Source organism: Meles meles, chromosome 7, assembly GCF_922984935.1.
Source record: "Meles meles chromosome 7, mMelMel3.1 paternal haplotype, whole genome shotgun sequence".
Lineage (NCBI taxonomy): Eukaryota > Metazoa > Chordata > Mammalia > Carnivora > Mustelidae > Meles > Meles meles.
This window is the reverse complement of record NC_060072.1, coordinates 69207828-69232692: the sequence shown is the minus strand read 5'-3', so window position 1 is coordinate 69232692 and position 24865 is coordinate 69207828. Positions and strand designations below refer to the sequence as shown.

Sequence of the window (24865 nt, the reverse complement as noted above, 5' to 3'; positions counted from 1 at the left end):
TTCTTGGAAACGTTTCTTGCCAAAGGCACCAATTTCTTAATTGCCAAAATCAATGGAAACTTGTTACCTCTAATAGAACAGAAGCTTTTTGTAGTATGTTTACACTGTTGAGCCATCTCTCTCTGTCTTCAGACTTCTTGGCTTCCTTGTCAACACTCTTTCTTGTTGTTGTTCATTCATTCATTCAGAAATGAACTGCATGACCTTCCATGCAGGGAGCCCTAACAGAGAACGAAACACACAAAACTGCCTTCCTAGAATGTACATTCTATTGGAGGAAGTTAGCTAATGAATGAGTAATTTTACATGCTTTATAGGATGATACATGAATCAGAGGGGGGAAAATGTAACAAGTTGGAGAAATTGAAAACAATGGGGATGGGAGTAGAGGTATTGTTTGATATTAGATGGGCAGCAAGTCCTTACTAATGAGAACACATTGGAGTAGAGAACTTAATAAAGTGAAGGAAATAAACTCTGCTGCTAGCTGGAGGAAGAACACTGCAGACAGAGGAGAGAGTGCATACAAGTAAATGCACATATCATAGCTGCCAGACCAGTGAGGCTGGGAGTAGAGGGAGGGCAGGGGATAAGAGCAGGAGACAAGGTAGAGGAGTTGGAGGGCCCATATACCAGGCACTTACGGGCTATAAGGATCTTGGTTTTTTACTCTTGAGTGAGAAGACAGTTGAGGATCTTGAATAGAGGAATGAATGAGTTGGAGGCGAGAGCGTGAACTGTGGAGCCAGTGGCCTAAATTAAAATCCTGGCCCTACACTTACTGGCTCTGTGACCTTGTAGTTTGTAACATCTCTGTGCCTTGTCGGCAAAGTGGGAATAGGAATGATATCCATCTCACAGTGTTGTTATGAGGATGAAATGAATTAGCATTTGTAAAAAAAATAGCGTGGCAAATAGCATTATAAAAATACTTATGAAATACAATTAGTAAAATGAAGAAGGTTCGCTTTGCTGCCATGGGGAAGGGACTTGTCAAGAGGAATTAAGAACAGAAGTGGAAAGCCAAGACCTGGAAACAATCTGAGTGTCCATCAGTCGATGAATGAATAAAGAAAATGTAGCGTATACATGCAATGGAATAGGATTCGGCCAGAAGAGCGGAAACCTTGCCATTTGTGACAACATGGACAGATCTTGAAAGCATTATGCTAAGTGAAATAAACATAGAAAGGCAAATACTGTATATGATCCCATATACATGGGCAATCTAAAAACAAAACAAAACACCAAACTCATAGGTTGCCAAAGGTGGGGAGTGGGGGTGTTGAAATGGGTGAAGGGGGTTAAAAGGTACAAACTTGTGCATACAAGGCACATACACCAGGCAATGTAATATGCCTGGTATAATATGCCATGGTGACTTAATAAAAAGAAAGAAGAAAAGAAGTGGGGAGACCAGTTAGGAGATGATTGCAGGACTTCACTCAATGTGTGGCTTAGTTGAGGTGCTAGTGGTAGAGGTAGGGAAAGGGTCACATCATGGGTATATTTTGGAAATGAGAATGACTTATTGGCTGAGGGGTAGATCCACTTTTCATCCCATCTCTGATCTTTCTTGCTCTGTCTTCTTTGCTGTTTCCTTTTCTCCCTTTTGACCAGGAGTTCTCAAACAGGGTGGTAGTATTTGGAAATATGTGGGGGCCTCTTTCGGCTGTCCACAGAGCCTAGGCTGTGGGTATTTCTTGTGTTCAGTGGGCAGGGCTGGGCCTGGCTGCTCAGCATTCTGCATGGTGAAGACATGTCCTGTGCAATTTGCCAGTAGCATCATTGTTGAGAAATGCTGCTTTAGACCTTCTTCCCATCTTCTTACCCTAGTCCCCAGGCCTAGGATTTCGTAACCTATGGTCCTCCGTTGGTAGCAGGGGACCTGTAAACTGCCTGGTGTTTTTTCCAAAATGTTAGTGTACATTTTGGTTGGGGGGGGGGTGAGAATTTTCATCAGGTTCTCAAAAGGGTTCTTATCTTAAGAATGTATGAACTCAAAAAAAAAAAAAAAGAATGTAAGAACTCTTGTTCTGAGTGGTCTCACCCACTTTCATTGTTTTTATTCTGGCGTATGTAGTGATGGACTTTCAAATCGTTCCTGTAGTGTTCTGTGCTATTACTTCTAGATCCTTCTCTGCTGAACCATGCAGCAGTCCCTTGGGAGCAGCATGTCTCCTAACTTCTTCCTATATTTCCCACCTGGGTTTGTGGCACCATCATCATTTTGTTCTTTATCTTGCCTTTCCTATGCCACCTCACCTTGACTAATTCATCTAGTTCTTCTGATTTTACCTCCTGGACAGCTGAGGAAATTTTTCCATTTCTCCTTCATTCACTACTCTAATTGAGCATCTCCCATTTAGGTTGTTGGTCACTTCACTGGTCTTTCCACCTGAAACCCAGCTTCCACATGTCAGCAGATGAGTGCTTGGACACAGAAATCTCACTGTGTCACCAACTTGCTTAACAACTAAGCTCTGTCAATGCCTGCAGGGTTGAATTCAGATTCTTGTTATAGCATACATAAGACCTGTGAAATCTGGTGCTAGTCCCTTGTCCTGGACTGGCCAGGTGGCTATCTGGCCTCCCTGCTTGGCTGCCCTCCAGCTCTCCTCCCTCACCTGTCCTTCCATGCTAACATATAGCAGGATTAAATTAGTAAGCTGTTTTATGCATTGATGCTGCAACATCTAAATATGCTATTTGATCCCATGAAAAAGTGGTTCGACCTCTCTCTTACCCATACTCGATAGCTTTAAAACCCAGCCTGGCTATCCTTTCTTCCCAAAGGAGGTGCTCACTCCCTTAGAAGGCTGTCTTACTTTCTTTATATACCATATGCATGCCTGTTCCTCTTTCTTTGCACTGTAAGTTCAGAAGCTCTCTCTTTCAAACAAATGAGCTTCTGAGAGGCTCTTCTTAAGCTCATTTGTTCATAGGTTCAAAGTGACGAAGAAGACTTTAAGCTTGCAGTCCCTCAGTGCAGTTCAAGGAGTGTAAGTTGGTTCTTAGAAGCTTTGTAACCAGTTATGCCCTTGCTGCTGGATGTTCAGTGGGGTATCTTTATCTAAAGTGGAGCAGCTTTGTCTACCTTAAAAATCTCTTGTGGCAAATGGCTCCTTCATGGTCTCTTTGGAGCCCTGGGGAGCCCCTTAGTAACCCTTGGAATCCAACTTCCCTCCTTACCTCTGGAATTACAGGAGCCTCTGGGCTCAGTCTTGGCTGTGTTCACCCTTTCTGTTCTAGAACAATTTCCTGGCCTCCTGAACTAACATTGGGCCAAGTGTCCACCTTTAGCACTGTTCATCCTGTTATACATTCAAAATGGAAAAACTTCTAAAAATATGTCTTCTCTGTTCTTGTTGATTGTTACTGCTGGGTTATAATAGGCATAGGTTAGCCTTTTTCACCCTCTGCTCCATTCATCCTTTGCCCTTTAAGGTTCTTCCCAGTCTTCATTCCATATGTAAAAGGAAAAAAAGGGAAAATATTTTTCACCACTCTCAATAATTTATTAGTACTCCTTTTGTTTCTTCTTAATTTTGTCTTTTTTTATTAGCACATTAGGCATGTACTTTTCCATTATCAGATAATGATAGGGTTAATAATACTTGTAAAATACTTCAAAACGTATTTTAAATATAACAAACACATTCATCTACAGACTAATGAACTTGAAGGCACCCACCCAAGACAGAGTTTTCAGAGTTTGGCTCTGGGGCCAACATCTTGGCAGGTGTGATTTGAAAGCTTAGGAGTAGGGAAATCAGGATGTGTTTCATGCCACGTTCCCTGCTAGATTGTGGGTCTCCTTGAAAGTGGGATCCCTATTTAATTATACACCAACTATAAGCTTTTTGATAGCAGGAACTTTTCTGATTTTCCCTGGACTCTTGGCTCATGGCACTATTACTTGTTGAATGAACTCACTGTGCTAGCTATCATCTATCCTCAAGGGGAACCATGCTAAACTGCCTCTAAGCATTTAGTTGTGTGACTAAACAAAAAGTTTAAAGTGTAGACAACTAAAACATTCATGTTACATGGATGACTGAGGTGATACTGAAATCTGGGTTGGTAGGAATGTATATTTTACTTGGCCTTTGCAAACAACAAATCATGAGTACTTAGCTTGTTCAAGAGTAAGATTTTGTAGAGGATATGTGGAGGGGTGATACAGTCTGTGGAAGCTTATTATTGAGAACTGAGGTTGCAGTAGATATGTAATTACATATGGCAGAGTAAGTCATATGTAATATTATACATATATTAAGCAGCTATGAGGAGAAAGTAGCTAAATGACTTAAAGGGTAATGGTATTCACTAAAGCAATTTTTTTAAAAAGATTTTATTTATTTTGAGAGAGAGATTATGCGAGTGGGGAGCAAGAGAGAAAGAGAATCCCAAGCAGACTCCACGCTGAACACAGAGCCCCAGGCAGGGCTCGATCACATGATCCTGAGATCATGACCTGAGCCAAAACCAAGAGTTGAACACTTACTGACGGAGCCACCCAGGCGCCCCGCTAAGGCAATTTTATAATAATTGGAAAAATTTAAATGGTTGTTTGCAAAGTAGTGGTTAAGGAAATGAAGGCACAGTTTTCAGATAGATTATTATGTAGCCATTAAAAGTATTTATGTGGAATTTATAGTAATTTGGGTAAATGCATGTGCTTTTTTGTTGGGTGAAATATCAGAATACAAACATATATACACAACTTTTTTTTTTTTAAAAAAACAGGCATCCAGGAGGAAGAAGAGCACCAAGAAGAAAACACCAAAATATAAACATTGCATCTGAATTCAAGTATTTTGTGTGTGTGTGTTTTATATACATACATACCTATCCTAAATATGCACTGCATTGAATTCTCACACACCAAACATACCCATGCCACAAGTGCCCAGATTAAAAGATGGAACATTATCAGCATTCCCACAGGCCCCCTTGTGCTCTTAATTTTCAGTGACATTATATAGTTTTAACTGTTTTTGCTCCTTAGATAAATGGAATCGTACAACATGTACTCTCTTGTGTCTTAATTTCTCACACTCAACATGTATGATTCACCCATTGTGAATAGTTCTGTGGATTGTTCATTATCATATAATATGGATGACTTTTTATCTTGCTCTTTTGTGTTTTCCAAAATTTTCTATAATGAGCATGTATTTTATAATCAGAAAAAGATTACATTTAGTTTTTAATTTTTAATTTTAAAGATTTTATTGATGAGAGAGAGTGTGTGTGTGCACGCACACAGGCAGAGAAGGAGGGAGAAGCAGGCTCCCTGCTGGGCCTGGGATTATGACCTGAGCCGAAAGTAGACGCCCAACCAACTGAGCCACACAGGTACCCCTACATTTGTTTTTTTTTAAAGATGCAAAGTCAAGTTTGCGCTTAGGTAAATTCAGTTACCCAGTTCAGCTGGACCATGGAACATGTGGAGGAGAATTGAGAAAATAAGTTGTGGCTGTTCAGAAACACATGTGGTGCAGTGCAGTGTGAACTCAGCATCAAGAGAACCAGACTCTGTTTCATCATTTAGTAGTCCTCGGACTATGGACATATCCTTGAATTCTTTGATCTTCAGTTTGCTCATCCATTGGTCAACTAGATGTGATGATATCTTTTTTATAAACTAGGCATAAGGATGAACTTGAGATAATCAGTCTGTGAGTCTGCTAGATGGTGATAGCTTTCCTTTAAAAATTGGGAGTGAGAGAGGATGAAAGTGCAGGAAGGGAGCTCATGTCCAGTTACCATTAATTTTCTCTATGAAGTGAGGGCTGAGAGTTATTTGTAAATGAAAGCACATGGCTTTGAGGTGGTGGTTTGCACAAAGCAGAGAAACTTTGGGGCAGGCAGTCCCTAGGGCTCAGGGAACTGAGCAGGGAGAGGGCAGCAGTGCTAAACCCAGCTTAGATTGGAACATATATATGAATATAGTATGTGAGTTTTTCCTCCAGAAGATTATGTTTTGTTTGGGCTACTATTAAGGTGATTTTTTCGTGATTATACAATGGGAGGATGGAGAGGTAAAAACAGAAAGAAAAAGGAAGGAGGAGGAAAGCCCACTGACACGTGAGATATGCCATGTCCTCTTTAAAGAGAACAGTGTTTTAAGGAAGCCTCTGATTTGAAATGTGTTCTAGAAGTCCACAGTGATTTGGAACTTAGAACATCTTTTTCCAAGGGTATTTACATTAAAAGGGAGATTAAGATTTTAATCTAGTCCACAAAGTTCTACAAAACAGAGAACTTTTACTAATATTATATTTTCTAGCTCTGAGACTCCTAAAAATTCCTAGCAATTTTAACTATTTTAGATCCTTCAGATAGAATAGGGCTTGATGTGTCAGCTTAGAACTATATTCATGGATGGTATTGTTTCTGTGAGAGTAATACTCAGGTGCAGTGAAAATTTGTGGGAGTGTACTCTGAGTTTGTCTAAGCACTAGGTTCTGAACCCAGTACTGGGAAGTTAGCTATTTGCAGATAAATGATGTTGGTATATTGGGCAGAGGCTTTACTCATCTTTGATTCATTCACACAGTATCCATTGAGTCTCCTATAGGCTGGATTTGCAAAAACAAAGAAAACCAGTCTTATTTTCCAGATAGTTTGTATCTGGGCAAGGTATTTAAAGAAATCATTTTTGGAATGTAATCATGGATAAGATGGAGGTGTGGATTCTTGGGGTGGGATTGGAAGTGTTTCTGGAAAGATGTGTCTAAGACTGCTTGATGAAATCAGGGAAGGTTTAAGAGGAAAATTCACTCTTAAACTAAGACTTGAGGATGAAAGGCATTATCTGGGAGGATATTCCATACAGATAAAATGGTAGACACTCTTTGGGAATAGTACATAAGGGAGAACATGGTCTGTTGGAGAACTACATATAGTTCTGATATCTCTAAAGTTAGATGTGGACAATAGAGTGGGGGGAATGGCAGAAACCATTAGGAAATTGCCACCCCCCCCACCCCGCCCCAGGGTTTGGGGTAGGATATCATATTGTCCTAAAGTTTGTTTAGGTTTCTGTTTATAGCATGACTGTTTATGAGAAACACAGTTTTCTATTTCTGTCCTGAGTTAAGATTTCTATTTATTTAGATTTTACACTAGGAGGAAATTTTGAGATTGCTTTAGAATTAACTGGGACTTAGAGTACTACTGCTCAGTGTCTTCTAATATAGTGTATTCAGATCACCTTGTTTATATTCACTTCACAAACATTTATGAAGCACATGTTATATAGAAGGAATTATACTTGTTGTGGATGGTATTTGGAGGATTGGAGATGGCCCCTGTCTTTCAAGAAGCTTATAGTCTAGTTAGCAAAGGAAAATTTGAACTTTCAAAAGCCCTATTATGGAAATAAAGATGATAGCAAAAGGAAAGAGGATGAACTTGTTACTTAGAACTATGGAGAGCAGAGAAGTCTATTTAGAAGACTGTGTGATCTAATCAAGGACTGAAAGACCAAAAGAAATATGACTGGTGGACAGTGGTGTAAAGGTGGGAAAAGGTGATTGGGGAACTGGAAAGAGGCCACTCCAGCTGGAGGACCATGGTTGGGAGGTAATACAGTGTGTAGAGTCCCTGAATCTGGAGTATATTGCTGGGAGTAGAGAGAAATGAGGCTGAATATATGGCTGGGACCAGGTGTTGGGGTCTTACATGCTACACTAAGGAATTTGAACTTTATTCCAAGGCACTAAGCTTTCAAGAACAAGTCTTCTACTGGTCTTCCTCTCAAACTCAGTCTGCCACTGTCTCTAGTTCTCCCTCCCATTTGCTAATAAGTTCAGAACAAGCCTAGTGTAATATACCTAGTCTTGATACCATGTGACAGGGATTCTTCTGGTTTTGTACAGATTACCAAGGAAATTGTGATTTTAGCCTAGAATTTTAGGATGTTTTCATAGCAGCCCAATCCTTTGGTGTTGGTTCTCCTTATTTTAGATTTTTGCAGTACACCATTCAGTTTTTCAACTATTTTTGTGCCCACTATATAATTTTATTTTTGTTTTTGGAAATAAGCAGATCAGACAACTTATAGCTAGAGAAATCAGCTCAGAAGACCTAAATGAATAGCCCAAGATCATTCAGTAGTGAGAGTTCAAGATGAAATTAGAAACTGACTTTATGACCCTGTTTGGTCCAGGATTCCTTCCATGCAGTCATTATGCCATAGCCTTCCATTTTAGTGATTCTGACTACCAATGATGTATGCCAGCTGTGTTGTTATGGCATCGGAGAGATGTTTGCATGGATTCATCCTTGTTGGGTGGGATATTTTGAAATGGCTGATATTATAGGTACATCTGTAATCATTACACAAAGACTGTCTTATATGGGAGTTTGTCTATAATCTCTTTACTTTTTCTTGATTAAGGGAACAGCCTAACTTCTTAGTAGGCCTCTTACTCTCAATTAATCATTTTTTGAAAAGATTTTACTTATTCATCTGAGAGTGAGGGAGAGAGAAAACACACACGCAAGAGACAGCCTGAATGGAGTTGGGAGTGGGTAGTAAAGGGAGTGGGAGAAACAGACACCTTGTTGAGCAGGGAGCCCTACAGCCCACCAACTGGGTGGTCTCCATCTCAGGACCCAGGAGATCATGACCTTAGCTGAAGGCAGACACTTAACTGAACCACCCAGGCACCTCTCATTCAACTAATCATTTTGAGTTTTTTTCTGGAAATAATCCACATAAATCATTGGAGTTTTTATTCTTTTTTTTTTTTTTAAGATTTTATTCATTTATTTGACAGAGAGAGAGAGAGATCACAAGTAGGCAGAGAGGCAGGCAGAGAGAGAGGAGGAAGCAGGCTCCCTGCGGAGCAGAGAGCCCGACGTGGGGCTCGATCCCAGGACCCTGAGATCATGACCTGAGCCGAAGGCAACGGCTTAATCCACTGAGCCACCCAGGCGCCCCTGGAGTTTTTATTCTTAATTTCATATACTTAGCAGGAAAATTGTTTTGCATTTTTCAGATATTCAGCAAGATAACAGTTAAGTGTATACTAAGTTTGTGAATCCTTTTTAAGCAGTATGACTTACGAAGTTAAGTACACAACTTAAAATATTTGTAAAACAAAAAGAATTAGGGATCTTGCTTTACAGTTTCTTTGATTTTTGCCAAGAGCAACAGAGTTGTTGGCCTTTTAAAAGTCATAATTGAGGTTATCTAGGTTGTAAGGCAAAGATACAGTATTGGCAAAGATTGTAGTTTTTATAGTTAAGGACCACTGACATCAAATACTAAACCTATAGAATTCCAATAGGTGGTGACACTGGGAGGTCATACCATATTCAGAAGAATAGCAATGGAAGGTCACTTAGTTAATAGTAGGTTGGTGGGACTAGGTCTTGAGACACTCCTGCTAGGAGGCTCCCTGTTGTCGGTAGCATCAGGCTTAAATTCCTCAGCCTAGGCTTTTGGTCTTCCAAGGAAGTGTGGAGTCTTTTCCCAAATTTGACAATAAAGGCACAGAACACAGACAAAAATAAGGACTTGCTTATCAGCACTGAGTGAATGTAATTTGATGGCATTGTAGGAATGACAGTAAATTTCAGACCTATCTCAGAAATGAACATGGAACTCTTACATTCTGTTAAAAAAAAAAATACGGTAGATTCTAGTTGAATATGCAGAGGCTGCTGAGATTCTGATAGAGCTGATCTGGAACACTTTGTTCAATTCTGAGGTCAAATCAAGTTATTTTTAAGCTCCTAAATGACTGGCACTGGCCTAAATATAATACTCTTATGTATCCAAAGTCAGACTGGCCAGCCTCACCTGTCTAATAAGAGTATGTACAGTGGCAGTCACAAAACCTCTATGTTCTCTCACGTCTTCATTGTTTCTTACTTAATGCTATGTTATATATGTACTGCCTATGATTATATTAATAATATTGTTAATAAATAATAAATATTGCTTATCTTATTTCCAGTCCAAAATGTTTTAGATTTTAGACAAAAACCTGTGTGTGTACATGTATTTGGTGGGGAGGAATTCCAGAGCAATGGAATAAGGGCCTTAAGGCACAGGCACATAGATAAAACTAACATTCAGGAAAGAGGAAGGACAACAAAACCAGCATTCTTTAAGTTCAAAGTATAGTCAAAAAGGTGGTAATAATATTGCACATTATTATAGTGCCTTATAGTTTTCAGATCATTTTTGCCTCTTTTAAATCATGTGATTGCTATAGCAAACCTGTAAGAAAGGAATGCTAAGCATCATTCACATTGTCCATTCAAAGTGAGGTTGTAGACTACATTGTCTAATGTAACAAATATTTACACCATTCTTCCACAGTCAGTTTGGTCCTGCCAAACCTTCTAGGTGTCGTATTTGGGGGATTAGGTTGATAGCAGTATCTACCAAAGAAGCTTGAAACAGGTGAGGATTACCTGGCCTCACTACCAGCTTATAATGAAAGCACATTTTGATTAAACTACACATACAAATAATGTTTAAATAAACATCCATTGCGCAAGTAACATTGAATTGTTCAAACAGCCTAGCTTGTAAGCTTGATGAAGGCTCTCACATTTGTGTTTTTAGGTGTTCTAATACACCATTCAAGGAACATTTACTTAAAGTAGACAACAGCATAGCAGAGGAGAGATTCTTGGCCTTTTACTTGTCATGAGGGGTTCCAGGCATCAACAGATTCTTACAGTGTTTACTTAAGGGTGGAAGTATCTCTAAAACGTTGTAACAAGCCACACATATTTGAATCCTTTAGTTTCACCAACATGATTCTATCTCTGACATTCATCAGGCTAATTATAATTAAGAAGCTGCTGATTACACCAAAGAAAATCTATCTAGTAGGTAATGAGCAAAGTCCCCAAAGCATTTGTCTCTTGTAACCACCCTGAAGTATGGGCTTCCTGATTGGAGACCACCAGATCTACCCTGGACAGTGCATTCCCACTACTATCAAAGTTACTGTTATTGCTTAATCTAAACCATGTCAGAGATCACAGGCTTTATGCCAAAATGGCTCAAAAAGTAAATTGCAGATATTGAAACACACTTAGCCTGTTTTAATATCTAGGCAGGTTATACTATAATTTTGTATTTTTGTCTTTAATAAAATAAGAAAGTGTGCCTATTAGCAGGCATATTAACTTGACTATAGAATTCTTGACAAAATGTGGGAAGTAAGTTGGTGGTGATGTTATTTTTGCCCATATTAATGCAGCATGAATAGGGCATGTGTGCATTGTATCTGATTAGTGACTGTGTGTGTGTGTGTGTGTGTGAACTTTACATAGCCCAAAGACTCAGTGAATCTCAGTTGTAGTTTTGCTTGCTTGTTGTTAAGATCTGTTTATTTAATTGAGAGAGAGAGAGCACGCTAGCAGGGGTAGGGGCAGAAGGAGAGGAAGAGAATCTCAAGCAGACTCTGCACTGAGTGCAGAGCCCCAGGCTGGTCCCTGTCTCATGACCCTGAGATCATGAACTGAGTCAAGACCAAGAGTCAGATGCTCAACTGACTGAGCCACCCAGGTGCCCCTTGAGTATAGTTTTCTGAGAAGAAATGAGGGCTAAAAATGTAAAGATTTCTAATATTGGGGTAAAGCTAAGGTTTTGACACCCACCCATACATACATAAATAAGATATAGTCTGGTGAGTGCTGTGTGCAAATATTTACACACTCAAGCATGTGGTAGATGAAGTTTGGTAGTTAAACTTAATATAGATAGTTTTTTGGATATGTTGGAGATATATTACCTATGAAATAAATGTAAGGAAGAGGCATACATGTATTTTTTTCCCTAATTTTAATTTAAATTTAACCTCTCTATGGTTTATAACTATCCCCCAAAGATAAAAGCATATTAAATTTTACCCTCTGCTTTCCCACATGTGGTAGTAGTTGAAGACCAATTAATACACAAGCTTGTCTAGAAGAGTAAGAATGTAGAGTAAAAGTCAAATAGTGAGAAGCTAGAACAGCTGGCCTAGGCAGGAAGAGAAGCCAGAGAGAAGTGAGAGCATTATCCTCCCTGGAAGCAAAAGGAAAAAGTCTCAAAAACAGAGATAGCCCACAGTATTGAAGCTGAAGAGGGAAATCAAGTAGGATAAAGACTTGACTTCTGGCAATAAGGAGGAGATCATGGATGATCTCAAGAAAAATGAAGTAAGCATTGAGTTAAAGAATGTGAGGAAATGTAGGCTGATTTTTAAATAATCATAGTAATTTAATTATTTATAATGTCTGAATGCTTATAAAGTGCTAAGCACTTTACTTGTATTAACTCAAGTAAATCTCACAAGCACCTCATGGAGTCTATACTTTTTTTCCTCCATTTTATCTGTGTAAAAACTGAGGCACAGAATAATTTATCCAAACTTCCATGGGTAGGGAGAGTGGGTCAGAGCTACAATTCTAACCCTAGGGTGGCCCCACCACTATTTATTTTAAATAAATTCCATCCTATGCTGAAGCTTTGCCATGGGGGAGAGTTTGGGTGCTATTGTGTTTTTTGTACTGTGTTGGGTGATAGAGACACAGAGGTAGTTCCTACCCTTGAGGAACTTTTTTAAAAATTTATTTTTTAAGATTATATTTATTTATTTTACAGAGAGAGACACAGCAAGAGAGGGAGCAGAAGCAAGGGGAGTGTGAGAAGGAGAAACGGGCTTCCCACTGAGCAGGGAGCCCAGTATGAGGCTCGATCCCAGGACTCTGGAATCATGACCAGAGCCAAAGTCAGATGCTTAATGGCTGAGCCACCCAGGCACCCTCCTACCCATGAGGAACTTTTACAAGAGTAGTAGGGAAGCTGGATTAGCAACACATGCAGTGTTTTCATTTCTGTGGCAGAAGTGTGTGACAGGTACAGTCAGGACACAAGAAGATGTGGCCAGTTTTTAATTGTTGGAAGAAGGAGAGGGAGGAATCAGAAAGGGTCTCTTGGAGAAGATGACTCTTAAACTTAGGTTCACAGTGACAGAATTTAGAGTGGTGGTTTAAAAAATTTAAGTGCAAGACGCTGGATTTCATCCTTAGGTCCACTTCTTTGTTTTCATCAAATTTTCTAAGTATACTCTTCCCCTCTGGTTAAAAACTGGTTTAAACAAATATGCCATGACTTTAAAAGTCTGCAGAGGACTAGTCCTAACGAGGTATTTAACTCTCAAATTTGAATGTTTTGTTGTTATTTGTTTTGGCTGGGTGGGTCATTATGCTGTAATATACTCATAATACAATTATATGGAGCATTCTCTTTAGAGAAAGAAAAGAGTTCCCTCATATTCTATTTTAAGAATTTAAAAAAGCACACACATATACATAACAAAAATATACACAGCATCTTTGGTTTAAAGACACCATTAAATGGAAAAAAAATAAATGTAGTAACTGCTGTGCTTTCTATCTGGGGTGGGAAAGACCTTTCTTACATAATCATTTCTGCACTTTCATTAAAAGCACCTTGGAAGAATTGAAAATGTTGCCTAAATGAGGACATGGAATTCAGCAAAGGAGTTCTGGAAATCTTACAGAATCTTTCTGAGTAACTTTACTTAGGTGCCCTCTTTCCATTAAGTGATTACACGATGTCACTGAATTTATTATTGCTTATTTATGTATAGATTTGTTACCATTTTTTTTTAAAGCAAGCAAATTTTAACTTTTTTTAAACTCCAATTCCATTAAACAAGTTGTTTTATTACATTGGCTCACTACTGGTTTTGTTTTGGGGTTTGTTGCCCAAAGTAATAGTTAAGAATCATGAACTGAGGCAAGATGGCAGAGTAGCAGACTGAAACAACATTAGGTCCCAGAAGTTCAGCTAAATAGTTATCAAGTCATTCCGAACCTACAAACTCAACAGGAGATAGAAAAGAAGAATAACAGCAATCCTAGGAACAGAAAATCAACCACTTTCTGGAAGGTAGGGCATGCAGAGAAATGAAGCAACTGGAAGATAGACTGCAGGGGATGGGGCCAGCTCCTGGCAAGCAGTAGAGCTGTGGAGCACCAAATCAGAACTTCTAGAAGTTTGCTCCAGTTAGGGATGTCACTTCAGAGACTGAGCAGGAGATGGAGCCCTTGTGGGGACAGTGTGGTCTCAGGACCTGTGGGGTCCAGAAAGACCAGGGGTGTCTGAGTGTGAAAGAGTTCCCAGGTATTGGAGCAGGGAAGCCAGCTGCAGAGCCGGAGCTTGAGATGAGGAGGGGGCTCTCAGCTTGTGATTACCTTAAGTCATGATCCAAGGCACAGTCAGGCCACTGCCCTTCCAAGCAGAAACCCCACAAGTAGCAGATCTGGAGAGACCCCTTCTTTCCTCTTCCAGGAGGAGTGGCACAGGAGCATGCTGCAGGAATCTGCTGGGTTTGAAAACTCCAAACGGGGCCGTGCGCCAGAGACAAAAATGCATGGTCACAGGCCAGATGAGCTGACAGTGCAGCGGGAGACCAGGGAGATGGGAGACATTGATTGCTTTACTCTGAGGGTGCAATGAGGAGTGGGGCCACCGAGCTCTCGGCTCCTATGGGGCCAGAGATTGGGAGGCTGCTATTTTCACACCCATCCTCCAAAGTGGTACGGAAAGCATTCAGGGAACAAAAGCTCCCGAGAGCAAACCAAGCATATTGCTTAGCCTGGCCCCTGGCAAGGGTGGTGTAATTCCGCCTTGTGCAAAGACATTTGGGAATCACTGCAACAGTCCCTTCCCCCAGAAGATCAGCAGGAACATCCAGCCAAGACCGAGTTCACCAATCAATGAAAACTGTGAACTCCAGAGCTAGGGGAAAGCAACACAGAATTCATGGCTTTTCCCCCCACAATCCTTTAGTCTTGCAAAGTGAAATTTTTTTAATTTTATTTTTTTCTTCTATTTTTAAACTTTTCCTCTTTCCTCTTTTAACATTTTTAACTATTTTATCTTAACAATACCTTTTTTTAAAAATCTTTTAAAATTCTCATTGTTATAGTCATATTTTATCCCTTCGTTGTATTTAACCTTATTTTTGGTATACATAGAGGTTTCTTTCTTTAAAATTTTGAGATATAATTACTTCTAATAGATCAAAATATACCCTAAATCTAGCACATGGCTTTGTTCTACTCTCTACTGTGATCACATTCTCTCCTCTTTTGTATATTTTTTTCTTTTTCCAATCAACTTATCAGTTCCTTTTTCAGAATCTTTTTAAAATTTTCATCTCTATATTCATATTCCATCCCTTCATTATATTTACCCTTATTTTTGTATATATATATGTTTTTCCTTTAAAATTTTGGGAAGTAAACCCAAAATCAAGTGGGTGTCTCTGTTCTATTCACCAATCAAATATATATATATATATATATTCCCCCTGCCTTTCCTCTCCTCCAGTTTCGGGTCTCCTCTGATTTGGTTAACAAATATTTTTCTAGGGCCTTTGCCACCCTTTTAGTATTTTATTTTCTCATTCATATATTCTTATCTGGATAAAATGACAAGATGGAAAAACTCACCACAAGAAAAAGAAGAAGAGGCAGTACCAATGGCTAGCGGATCTAATCAGTACGGACACTGGCAATATGTCAGAACTAGAGTTCAGAACAATGATTATAAAGGTGCTAGCTGGGCTCAAAAATGGCATGAAGGATATTAGAGAAACACTTTCTGGAGAAATAAAATCCCTTTCTGTAGAAATAAAGGAACTAAAGTCTAACCAAGTTGAAATCAAAAAAGCTATTACTGAGGTGCAATAAAAAATGGAGGCTCTTACTGCTGGGATAAATGAGGCAGAAGAGAAAATTAGTGATATAGAAGACCAAGTGACAGAGAATAAAGAAGTTGAGCAAAAGAGAGACAACTACTGGACTGAGGGGAGAATTCGAGAGATAAGTTATACCATAAGACAAAACAATATTACAATAATTGGGATCTCAGAAGAAGGAATAGAGAGAGGGGCAGAAGGTCTGTTGGAGCCAATTATAGTAGAGAATTTCCCTAATATGGCAAAGTGAACAAATATCAAAATCCAGGAGGCACAGAGAACCCCCCTCAAAATCAATAAAAATAGATCCACACCCCGTCTTCTAATAGTAAAACTTGTAAGTCTTAGTGACAGAAAATCCTGAAAGCAGCTCAGGACATGAACTCTGTAACATACAATGGTAGAAATATTAGATTGGCAGCAGACTTATCCACAGAGACCTGGCAGGCCAGAAAGACCTGGCATAATATATTCAGAGCACTAAATGAGAAAAACATGCAGGAAGAATACTATATCCAGCTAGGCTGTCATTGAAAATAGAAGGAGAGATATAAAGCTTCCAGAACAAACAAAAATTAAAAGAATTTGCAAATGCCAAACCAGCCCTATAGGAAATATTGAAAGGGGTCCTCAAAGCAAAGAGAGAGCCTAAAAGTAGTAGACCAGAAAGGAACAGAGACAGTATACAGTAACAATTACCTTACAGGCAAAACGATGGCACTAAATTCATAGCTGTCAAGAGTTATGCTGAATGTAAATGGGCTAAGTGCGCCAATCAAAAGACACAGGATATCAGAATGGATAAAAAAACAATACCCATCGATTTGCTGTCTACAAAAAACTCATTTTAGATGCAAAGACACCTCTAGATTTAAAGTGAGGGAGGGGAAAACAATTTACTATGCTAATGGACATCCAAAGAAAGGTGGGGTGGCAATCTGTGTATCAGATAAGATAGATTTTATGCTAAAGACTATAATAAGACATGAGGAAGGACACTGTATCATACTCAAAGCGTCTGTCGATCCAACAAGAAGATCTAACAATTTTAAATATCTATGACCCTAATATGGGAGCAGCCAACTACATAAACTAATTAATAACACAATCAAAGAAACACATCGACAGGGGCGCCTGGGTGGCTCAGTGGGTTAAGCCGCTGCCTTCAGCTCAGGTCATGATCTCAGGGTCCTGGGATCGAGTCCCGCATCGGGCTCTCTGCTCAGCGGGGAGCCTGCTTCCCTCTCTCTCTCTCTCTGCCTGCCTCTCTGCCTTGTTGTGATTTCTCTCTGTCAAATAAATAAATAAAATCTTTAAAAAAAAAAAAAAAAAAAAAAAAAAAAAAAAAAAAAAAAAAAAAGAAACACATCGACAATAATACAGTAATAGTAGGGGACTTTAACACCCCCCTCACTGAAATGGATAAATCATCCAAGCAAAGATCAACAAGCAAATAAAAGCTTTAAATGAACACAGTGGACCAGATGGACATCACAGATATATTCAGAATATTCTATCCCAAAGCAACAAGAATATACATTCTTCTCTAGTGTACATGGAACATTCTCGAGAATAGATCACATCCTGGGTCACAAATCAGGTCTCAAATGGAACCAAAAGATTGGGATCATTCTCTGCTTATTTTCAGGCCATAATGCTCTGAACCTAGAACTCACAAGAGGAAAGTTGAAAAGAACTCAAATACATGGAGGCTAAAGAGCATCCTACTAAAGAATGAATGGATCAACCAGGAAATTAAAGAAGAATTGAAAAAATTCTTGGAAACAAATGAAAATGAAAACACCCACTGTTCAAAATTTTTGGGACACAGCAAAGGCAGTCCTAAGAAGAAAGTGTATAGTGATACAAACCTTTCTCAAGAAATAAGAAAGGTCTCAAGTACACAACCTAGCCCTACACCTAAAGGAGCTGGAGAAGGAACAGCAAAGAAAGCCTAAACCCAGCAGAAGAGAAGTCATGAAGATCAGAACAGAAATCAATGAAATAGAAAGCAAAAGAACAGTAGAACAAATCAACGAAACTAGGAGCTGCTTCATTGAAAGAATTAATAAGATTGATAAACCCCTGGCCAGACTTACCAAAAAGAAAAGAGAAAGGACCCAAATAAATAAAATCATGAATGAAAGAGGAGAGATCACAACCAACATCAAAGAAATACAAACAATTATAAGAACATATTATGAGCAACTATATGCTGGCAAATTTTACAACCTGGAAGAAATGCATCCATTCCTAGAGACATACAAACTACCAAAACTGAACCAGAACGACATAGAAAACCTGAAGAGACCCATAACCAGGAAGGAGATTGAAGCACTCATCAAAAATCTCCCAACAAACAAGAACCCAGGGCCAGACGGCTTCTCAGGGGAGTTCTTCCAAACATTTAAAGAAGAATTATTACCTATTCTTCTAAAACTGTTCCAAAAAATAGAAATGGAAGAAAAACTTCCAAACTCATTTTATGAGGCCAGCAGTACCTTGATCCCCAAACCAGACAAAGACCCCATCTAAAAGGAGAATTACAGACCAGTATCCTTGATGAACACAGATGCAAAAATTCTCACCAAAATGCTAGCCAATAGGTTCCTACAGTACAGTAAAAGGATTATTCACCACAACCAGGTGGGATTTATTCCTGGGCTACAAGTTTGGTTCAACATCTGCAAATCCGTCAATGTGATACAATACATTAGTAAAAGAACAAAAACCACATGATACTCTCAATAGATGCTGAAAAAGCATTTGACAAAGTACAACATCCTTTCTTGATCAAAACTCTTCAAAATGTAGGGATAGAGGGTACATACCTCAGTATCATAAAAGCCACCTATGAAAAACCCACAGCGAAAATCATTCTCAATGGGGAAAAGCTGTCTAAGGTCAGGAACACGGCAGGGATGTCCACTATCACCACTGCTATTCAACATAGTACTAGAAGTCCTAACCTCAACAATCAGTCAAGAAAAAGAAATAAAATGCATCTGAATTGGCAAAGTAGAAGTCAAACTCTTACTCATTGCAGATGATATGATACTTTATGTGGAAAACCCAAAGGACTCTACTCCAAAACTGCTAGAACTCATAAAGGAATTCAGTAAAGTGTCAGGGTATAAAAACAATGCACAGAAATAAGTTGCATTTCTATACACCAACAGCAAGAAAGAAGAAAGAGAAATTAAGGAGTCAATCCCATTTACAGTTGCTCCCAAAGCCATAAGATTCCTAGGAATAAACCTAAACAAGATGCAAAAAATCTATACTCAGAAAACTATAAAGTACTCATGAATGAAATTGAGGAAGATATAAGGAAATGGAAAAACATTCCATGCTCATGGATTGGAAGAACAAATATTGTGAAAATGTCTATGGTAGCTAAAGCAATCTATATGTTTAATGCAATCCCTATCAAAATAATCAGTTTCTTTCAAAGAAATGGAACAAATAATCCTAAAATTTATATGGTACCAGAAAAGACCCCGAATAGCCGGAGGAATGTTGAAAAAGCCAAAGTTGGTGGCATCACAATTCCAGCAAGCTCTATTACAAAGCTGTAATTATCAGGATAGTGTGGTATTGGCACAAAAACAGACATACAGATCAATGGATCAGAATAGAGAGCCCAGAAATAGACCCTCACTTCTATGGTCAACTAATCTTTGACAAAGCAGGAAAGAATATCCAATGGGGGGAAAAAAACAGTCTCTTCAACAAATGGTGTTGGGAAAATTGGGACAGTCACATGCAGTAGAATGAAACTGGACCATTTCCTTACACCACACACAAATAGACTCAAAATGGATGAAAGACTGCTGTGTTAGAAAGGAACCCATCAAAATCCTTAAGGAGCACACAGGCAGCAACCTCTTTGACCTCAGCCACAGCAACTTCTTCCTAGAAACATCGCCAAAGGCAAGGGAAGCAAGGGCACTAATGAACTATTAGGACTTCATCAAGATCAAAAGCTTTTGCACAACAAAGGAAACAGTCAAAAAAACCAAAAGACAACTGACAGAATAGGAGAAGATATTTGCAAATGACATATCAGATAAAGGCCTAGTATCCAAAATCTGTAAAGAAGTTAGCAAACTCAACACCCACAGAACAAATTATCCAGTCAAGAAATGGGGGCACCTGGGTGGCTCAGTCAGTTAAGCATCTGCCTTCAGCTCAGGTCATGATCCCAGGGTCCTGGGATCGAGCCCCATGTTGGGCTCTCTGCTCAGCAGGAAAGCTGCTTCTCCCTCTTCCACTCCTCCTGCTCATGTTCCCTCTCTCACTGTCTCTCTCTCTCTCTCTCTCGTCAAATAAAGTTTAAAAAAAAAAAAAAAAAGAAGTGGGCAGAAGACATCAGATAGCCAATGGACAGATGAAGAAGTGTCCAACATCACTCACCATCAGGGAAATACAAATCAAAACCACAGTGAGATACCACCTCACACCGTTCAGAATGGCTAAAATTAACCAGTCAGGAAAAGGCAGATGTTGGCGAGGATGAGGAGAAAGGGGAACCCTTTTTCACTGTTGGTGGGAATGGATGCTGGTGCAGCCACTCTGGAAAACAGCATGGAGTTTCCTCAAAAAGTTGAAAATAGAGCTACCCTTTGACCCAGCAATTGCAGTACTGGATATTTACCCTAAAGTTGGAAATGTAGGGATCCGAAGGGGTACATGCACCCAGATGTTTATAGTAACAATGTCCAAAATAGCCAAACTATGGAAAGAACCTAGATGTGCATCAACAAGATGAATGGATAAAGAAGAAGTAGTGTATATATACAATGGACTACTATGCAGCCATCAAAAGAAATGAAATCTTGCCATTTGCAATGACGTGGGTGGAACTATAGGGTATTATGCTGAGCAAAATAAGTCAATCAGAGAGACAGTTATTGTATGATCTCTGATATGAAGAATTTGAGGGGCAGGACGGGGGGTTTGTGGATAGGGAAGGAAAAAATGAAACAAGATGGGATCAGGAAGAAGACAAACCATAAGAGACTCTTAATCTCACAAAACAAACTGAGGTTGCTGGGGGGTCAGGGGCTAGGGAGAGGGTGATTGGGTTATGGATATAGGGGAGGGTATGTGCTGTGGTGAGTGCTGTGAAATGTGTAAATCTGATTATTCACAGACCTGTACCCCTGGGGCAAATAATATATGTTAATAAAAAAAAAGATTCATAAACTGAGTGAATATTATAGGTACAGGGCTGTTCTCAGTCCTTTACCCACATACTTGTTTAATCTTCCAATTCTGCAAGGTAAATTTGCTCATTTTACCAATGAGAAAGTAGGTTTGCAGAAATTTAACTGAGCATGTAGTGGGAAGACCTTGTTTAAGAAGAATGAGGCCAATGGAAGGAGAAAAAGCAAAGATGAGGAATGGCATGGGAGTGAGCAAAATAAAAGAAATCAGACAGATGAATCAGTCAGCAGACTGACCCACTGGGGTATTGCACGTTCTTTTTTTTTTTTTTTTTTTTGATTTTATTTTTTTATTATGCACTCCGTTAATACACTGCATAACCTTTAGAAGGGCTAGATGAGCATGACTGAGTTATTTTTCATCCATCAGGAAAATGCTTCCTTAATCGATATTCTCCAAACCCTTTGACACATAGTAACGATCAACTCCAGAGATGCGCCTATCTCTTTGCATCAGAATCCACTGATACGGATAATAGGCAACCCTTTTTTCCTTGCCCCCGTTGGTGAACCTGTGGATGTGCACCGTGGCTATGCCGGGGATGACCAAGCACACGGCCATGACGCCGATCCCGGGCAGGATCTCGAACCACATCGCACCGCGGCGGCCAACGCCAAAACCCTCCTTCCCGGCCCGGTTAAAGGTGACCCCGTATTGCACGTTCTTGTTCTACAACCCCTGAGGCTGTGGGTGTATAATGCCCTTGTCTTGAATATGCTGGCCTTCTGTGTATGTGGTTATCTTTTTCTTTACATGTTTTATGGCAGGCTTTGCAAACTCATTACAGTAGTCAGGCAGTTGGCATTAAGAGGTGAAGTAGGGTTGGTAGAAAGGATGAGTGGTTGCAACTGTGGCAAGCTAGAGTGTGTGTGTGTGTATTTATATGTACCCCACCTAAATGGGGTGGTCCCCACTCAGCTCAACCTGATTACCGTCTTTAGGAAATGTGGGTGGACCAGGGTTTGGCTTATCTTCAGGTTTTTTCAGAGAAGCCATATATCTGGATATTTGGGGGTGATTTCCAGCCTGTTCAAAATATCAAAACTCCATGTTGGCCCAATAGAACATATAGTGGAAGGTGGATTTGTGCTTTAAATTGTATTATGTCTTCTTGTTAGTTGGTAAGAGTGGGGTAGGGGTAGCACTAAGTTCTTAGGCCTGTGAGAAAAAATTTTGGCTACCTGAGCAGGCCTAGCTGAGGCAAGGGCAGTAGTTAGAAATGCTCTAATTTTAACTTTTTCATCATAGGGGATATAGATGTCAGATTGTTGAGATAGTCTTATTTCAGGAATTTAAATTTAAGCTAATTTAAAAAAAAATTCATGGAACAAGATATTACAGTTCAGTGAAGTTTTAGATAACTTAAATTCCTTTAAAACTTTCATTTTAAGAATTAAGGATATCAGACTGACTGTTTTAACAATCAGTATATTAAACATAGCATTTGGGAGGGAGGCTTTGAAGGACCTTATTAGCATATTATCCCATAAGTTTAGATTTTGCCCAATAGAAAATTGACAGTGGATGCACACTTTTTATGAGCAGTTTAAGGAGATACTGAGGCAGTTGCTTTATTAAAAGGAGAAAGAGTTACATTGCTAGGGTGACATATGTCCCAGTTTACTAGATCAGTCCTGTTGTTCTGGCATAACAAAAGGACCTTTTGTCCACGATGATAAATTATATGGTTACCTTATATAATGTTAATATGTTTTTTAGTTGCTGATCCCTTTCTTATAGAGGTGGAATAGACCAGGTATGCTGAATGACTTTGTTACTTCTTGTAAAATTAATCACCAAAGCAAAGGCTAAACCGGTCTTCACCTCAGTGTGACTCTCTCAGCCCTTCCTGAAGGATCTTTGCCATTGCTGTCATGGTTTTACTTGTCAGCAACATTTAAACCATGATTGATTATTTCTGTATCATTGTTTTCGAAGCCATCCTTTTTGTTAACTTTAACCTACTCTTATATCTGTATCAAATTTAATTTGTGGTGTGTGAGGGAGGCATAGCAATCCCCATTTCAAGGGTCTATACTAAAAATTATCCATAATCATTTTTTTTTAATATTTTATTTATTTGACAGAGAGAAATCACAACTAGGCAGAGAGGCAGGCAGAGAGGAGAAAGCAGGCTCCCTGCAGAGCAGGGAGCCTGATGTGGGGCTCGATCCCAGGACCCTGGGATCATGACCCGAGTCAAAGGCAGAGGCTTTAACCCACTGAGCTACCCAGGCACCCCTATCCATAATCATTCTTAAATGACATTTAGGTAAAGGAAATAAAACCTTGATTTTATAAAAGCACGTTTTCAGGCAAATATCTTTTATTGCGTGAAATTGAACATACTGGGTGCTACTTTCCTGATGTATCAGTTTTTTTCAGAAATTATATTTTATAATTAATTATATATGAGGGATATCATGTTCCACATATTTTTCAACTTGGAATAAAAATATAGAAGGCACGTTAATCAAGTTTGTGAATGAAAAAGTTTGAAGATACAGGTTAAATCTAAAAATGACAGACTGAGAATTCAGAATGATTTTAATGGCTTCAAACAATGAGTGAACCATAAAAAGACTAAATTTAATGGGTCAGAATATGAATTTCCACATTTAGATTAAAAATAATAGCAGTTACATAAGTACAGGAATGAGGAAACTTATCTCAACATAGCTCATATGAAAAGAACAGGAAGTAATGGCCTCTTAAAAGGTTAATGCGACCTTTCATTTCTGGTGGGTGTGAGACTAGATACATTAAACTACTCTTCTACCACAAACTGAAATAAAAACGCTAGATAAGTTATATAAATGTGCCTTTAGAAATGATGAGGGGGAAACATGGGCCGGAAAATGAAAGCGAGACCTCCGTGAGATGAGTGAGATGGCCAGTATGAGAACACTTGTCGAATCCAGCAAGTACCAGCTTTGATTTACTTGGTCTCTTGTGGCTCTCTCCACAGCCCATAGCCTGTGTTAGGGGAAAAAAAAGTTTAATAGATGTCTCCACATTAGTCTGGGATCCCCTAAAGGTTACTTCCATAGTGTAGCATTGAATTAGAACTAACTTTTTCCTGGATCTCCTCCCAATCCCCAGAAACTGTAAGGAGAACTGTCTATCTAATATTCCATAACCAATACCTAGCATTCATGGAGGTTTGCAGTCCTAATTTAGTCTTACCTAGGTGGTTCAAAAAGACAATATATAGTTGTAAAGTGGTTTTTGCATAGTAGTTCAAGGGAGAACCAAATGCAGATTCCTTCTGGGGAAATCTTTCTTCAACCCAGGCCTCAAAAGAGTTCGAAAACTATAGTTGCCAGAAATTTTAACTCATGATCAAAATCATAAAACAAACAAGTAAACAGAACATGATGACTAGATAACAGAATTAGACATGGAGTGATCTCAAATATAGTTATCAGACAGAGAATGTAAAGTAACTTTGTTTTAAAGAAATGGGAATGTTAAAAATGTGAGTGAATAGCAAGTGAATATAAAAATGACAAAGGAGCTGAAAAAACCAAAGAGAGCGTTGAGAAAATAAATGTATAATTGGATTTTAAAAATCAGCACAGGGATGTGTGGGTGGCCCAGTCAGTTAAGTGGCTGCCTTCGGCTCAGGTCATGACCCCAGTGTCCTGGGATTGAGTCCCATATTGGGCTCCTTGCTCTGCAAGGAGCCTGCTTTTCCCTCTGCCTCTGCTTGCCACTCTGCCTGCCTGTACTCTCTCTATCTCTCTGACAAATAAATAAATAAAATCTTAAAAAAAAAAAAAAATCAGCACGCAGGCTAAATGGTAAATTAAACCTAGCCAAAGAAAGAATTCTTGAACTGGAGGACGTTTCTGAGCTTTCTGACTGACCCACAGTAA

General features: G+C 39.2%; 2 protein-coding genes across 2 annotated transcripts in view; one reads left to right on the top strand and one right to left on the bottom strand.

Moving 5' to 3' along the window:
- RASSF8 (Ras association domain family member 8) overlaps positions 1-24865 on the top strand; it is a 130439-nt gene that overhangs the window by 10450 nt on the left and 95124 nt on the right. The gene's annotated exons all lie outside the window — the stretch shown is intronic.
- On the bottom strand, positions 21245-21631 carry LOC123946827 (NADH dehydrogenase [ubiquinone] 1 alpha subcomplex subunit 1-like). The gene has a single exon (XM_046012617.1). It carries the CDS (start codon positions 21579-21581, stop codon positions 21369-21371), a length of 213 nt encoding a protein of 70 aa, XP_045868573.1. The 5' UTR covers positions 21582-21631; the 3' UTR covers positions 21245-21368.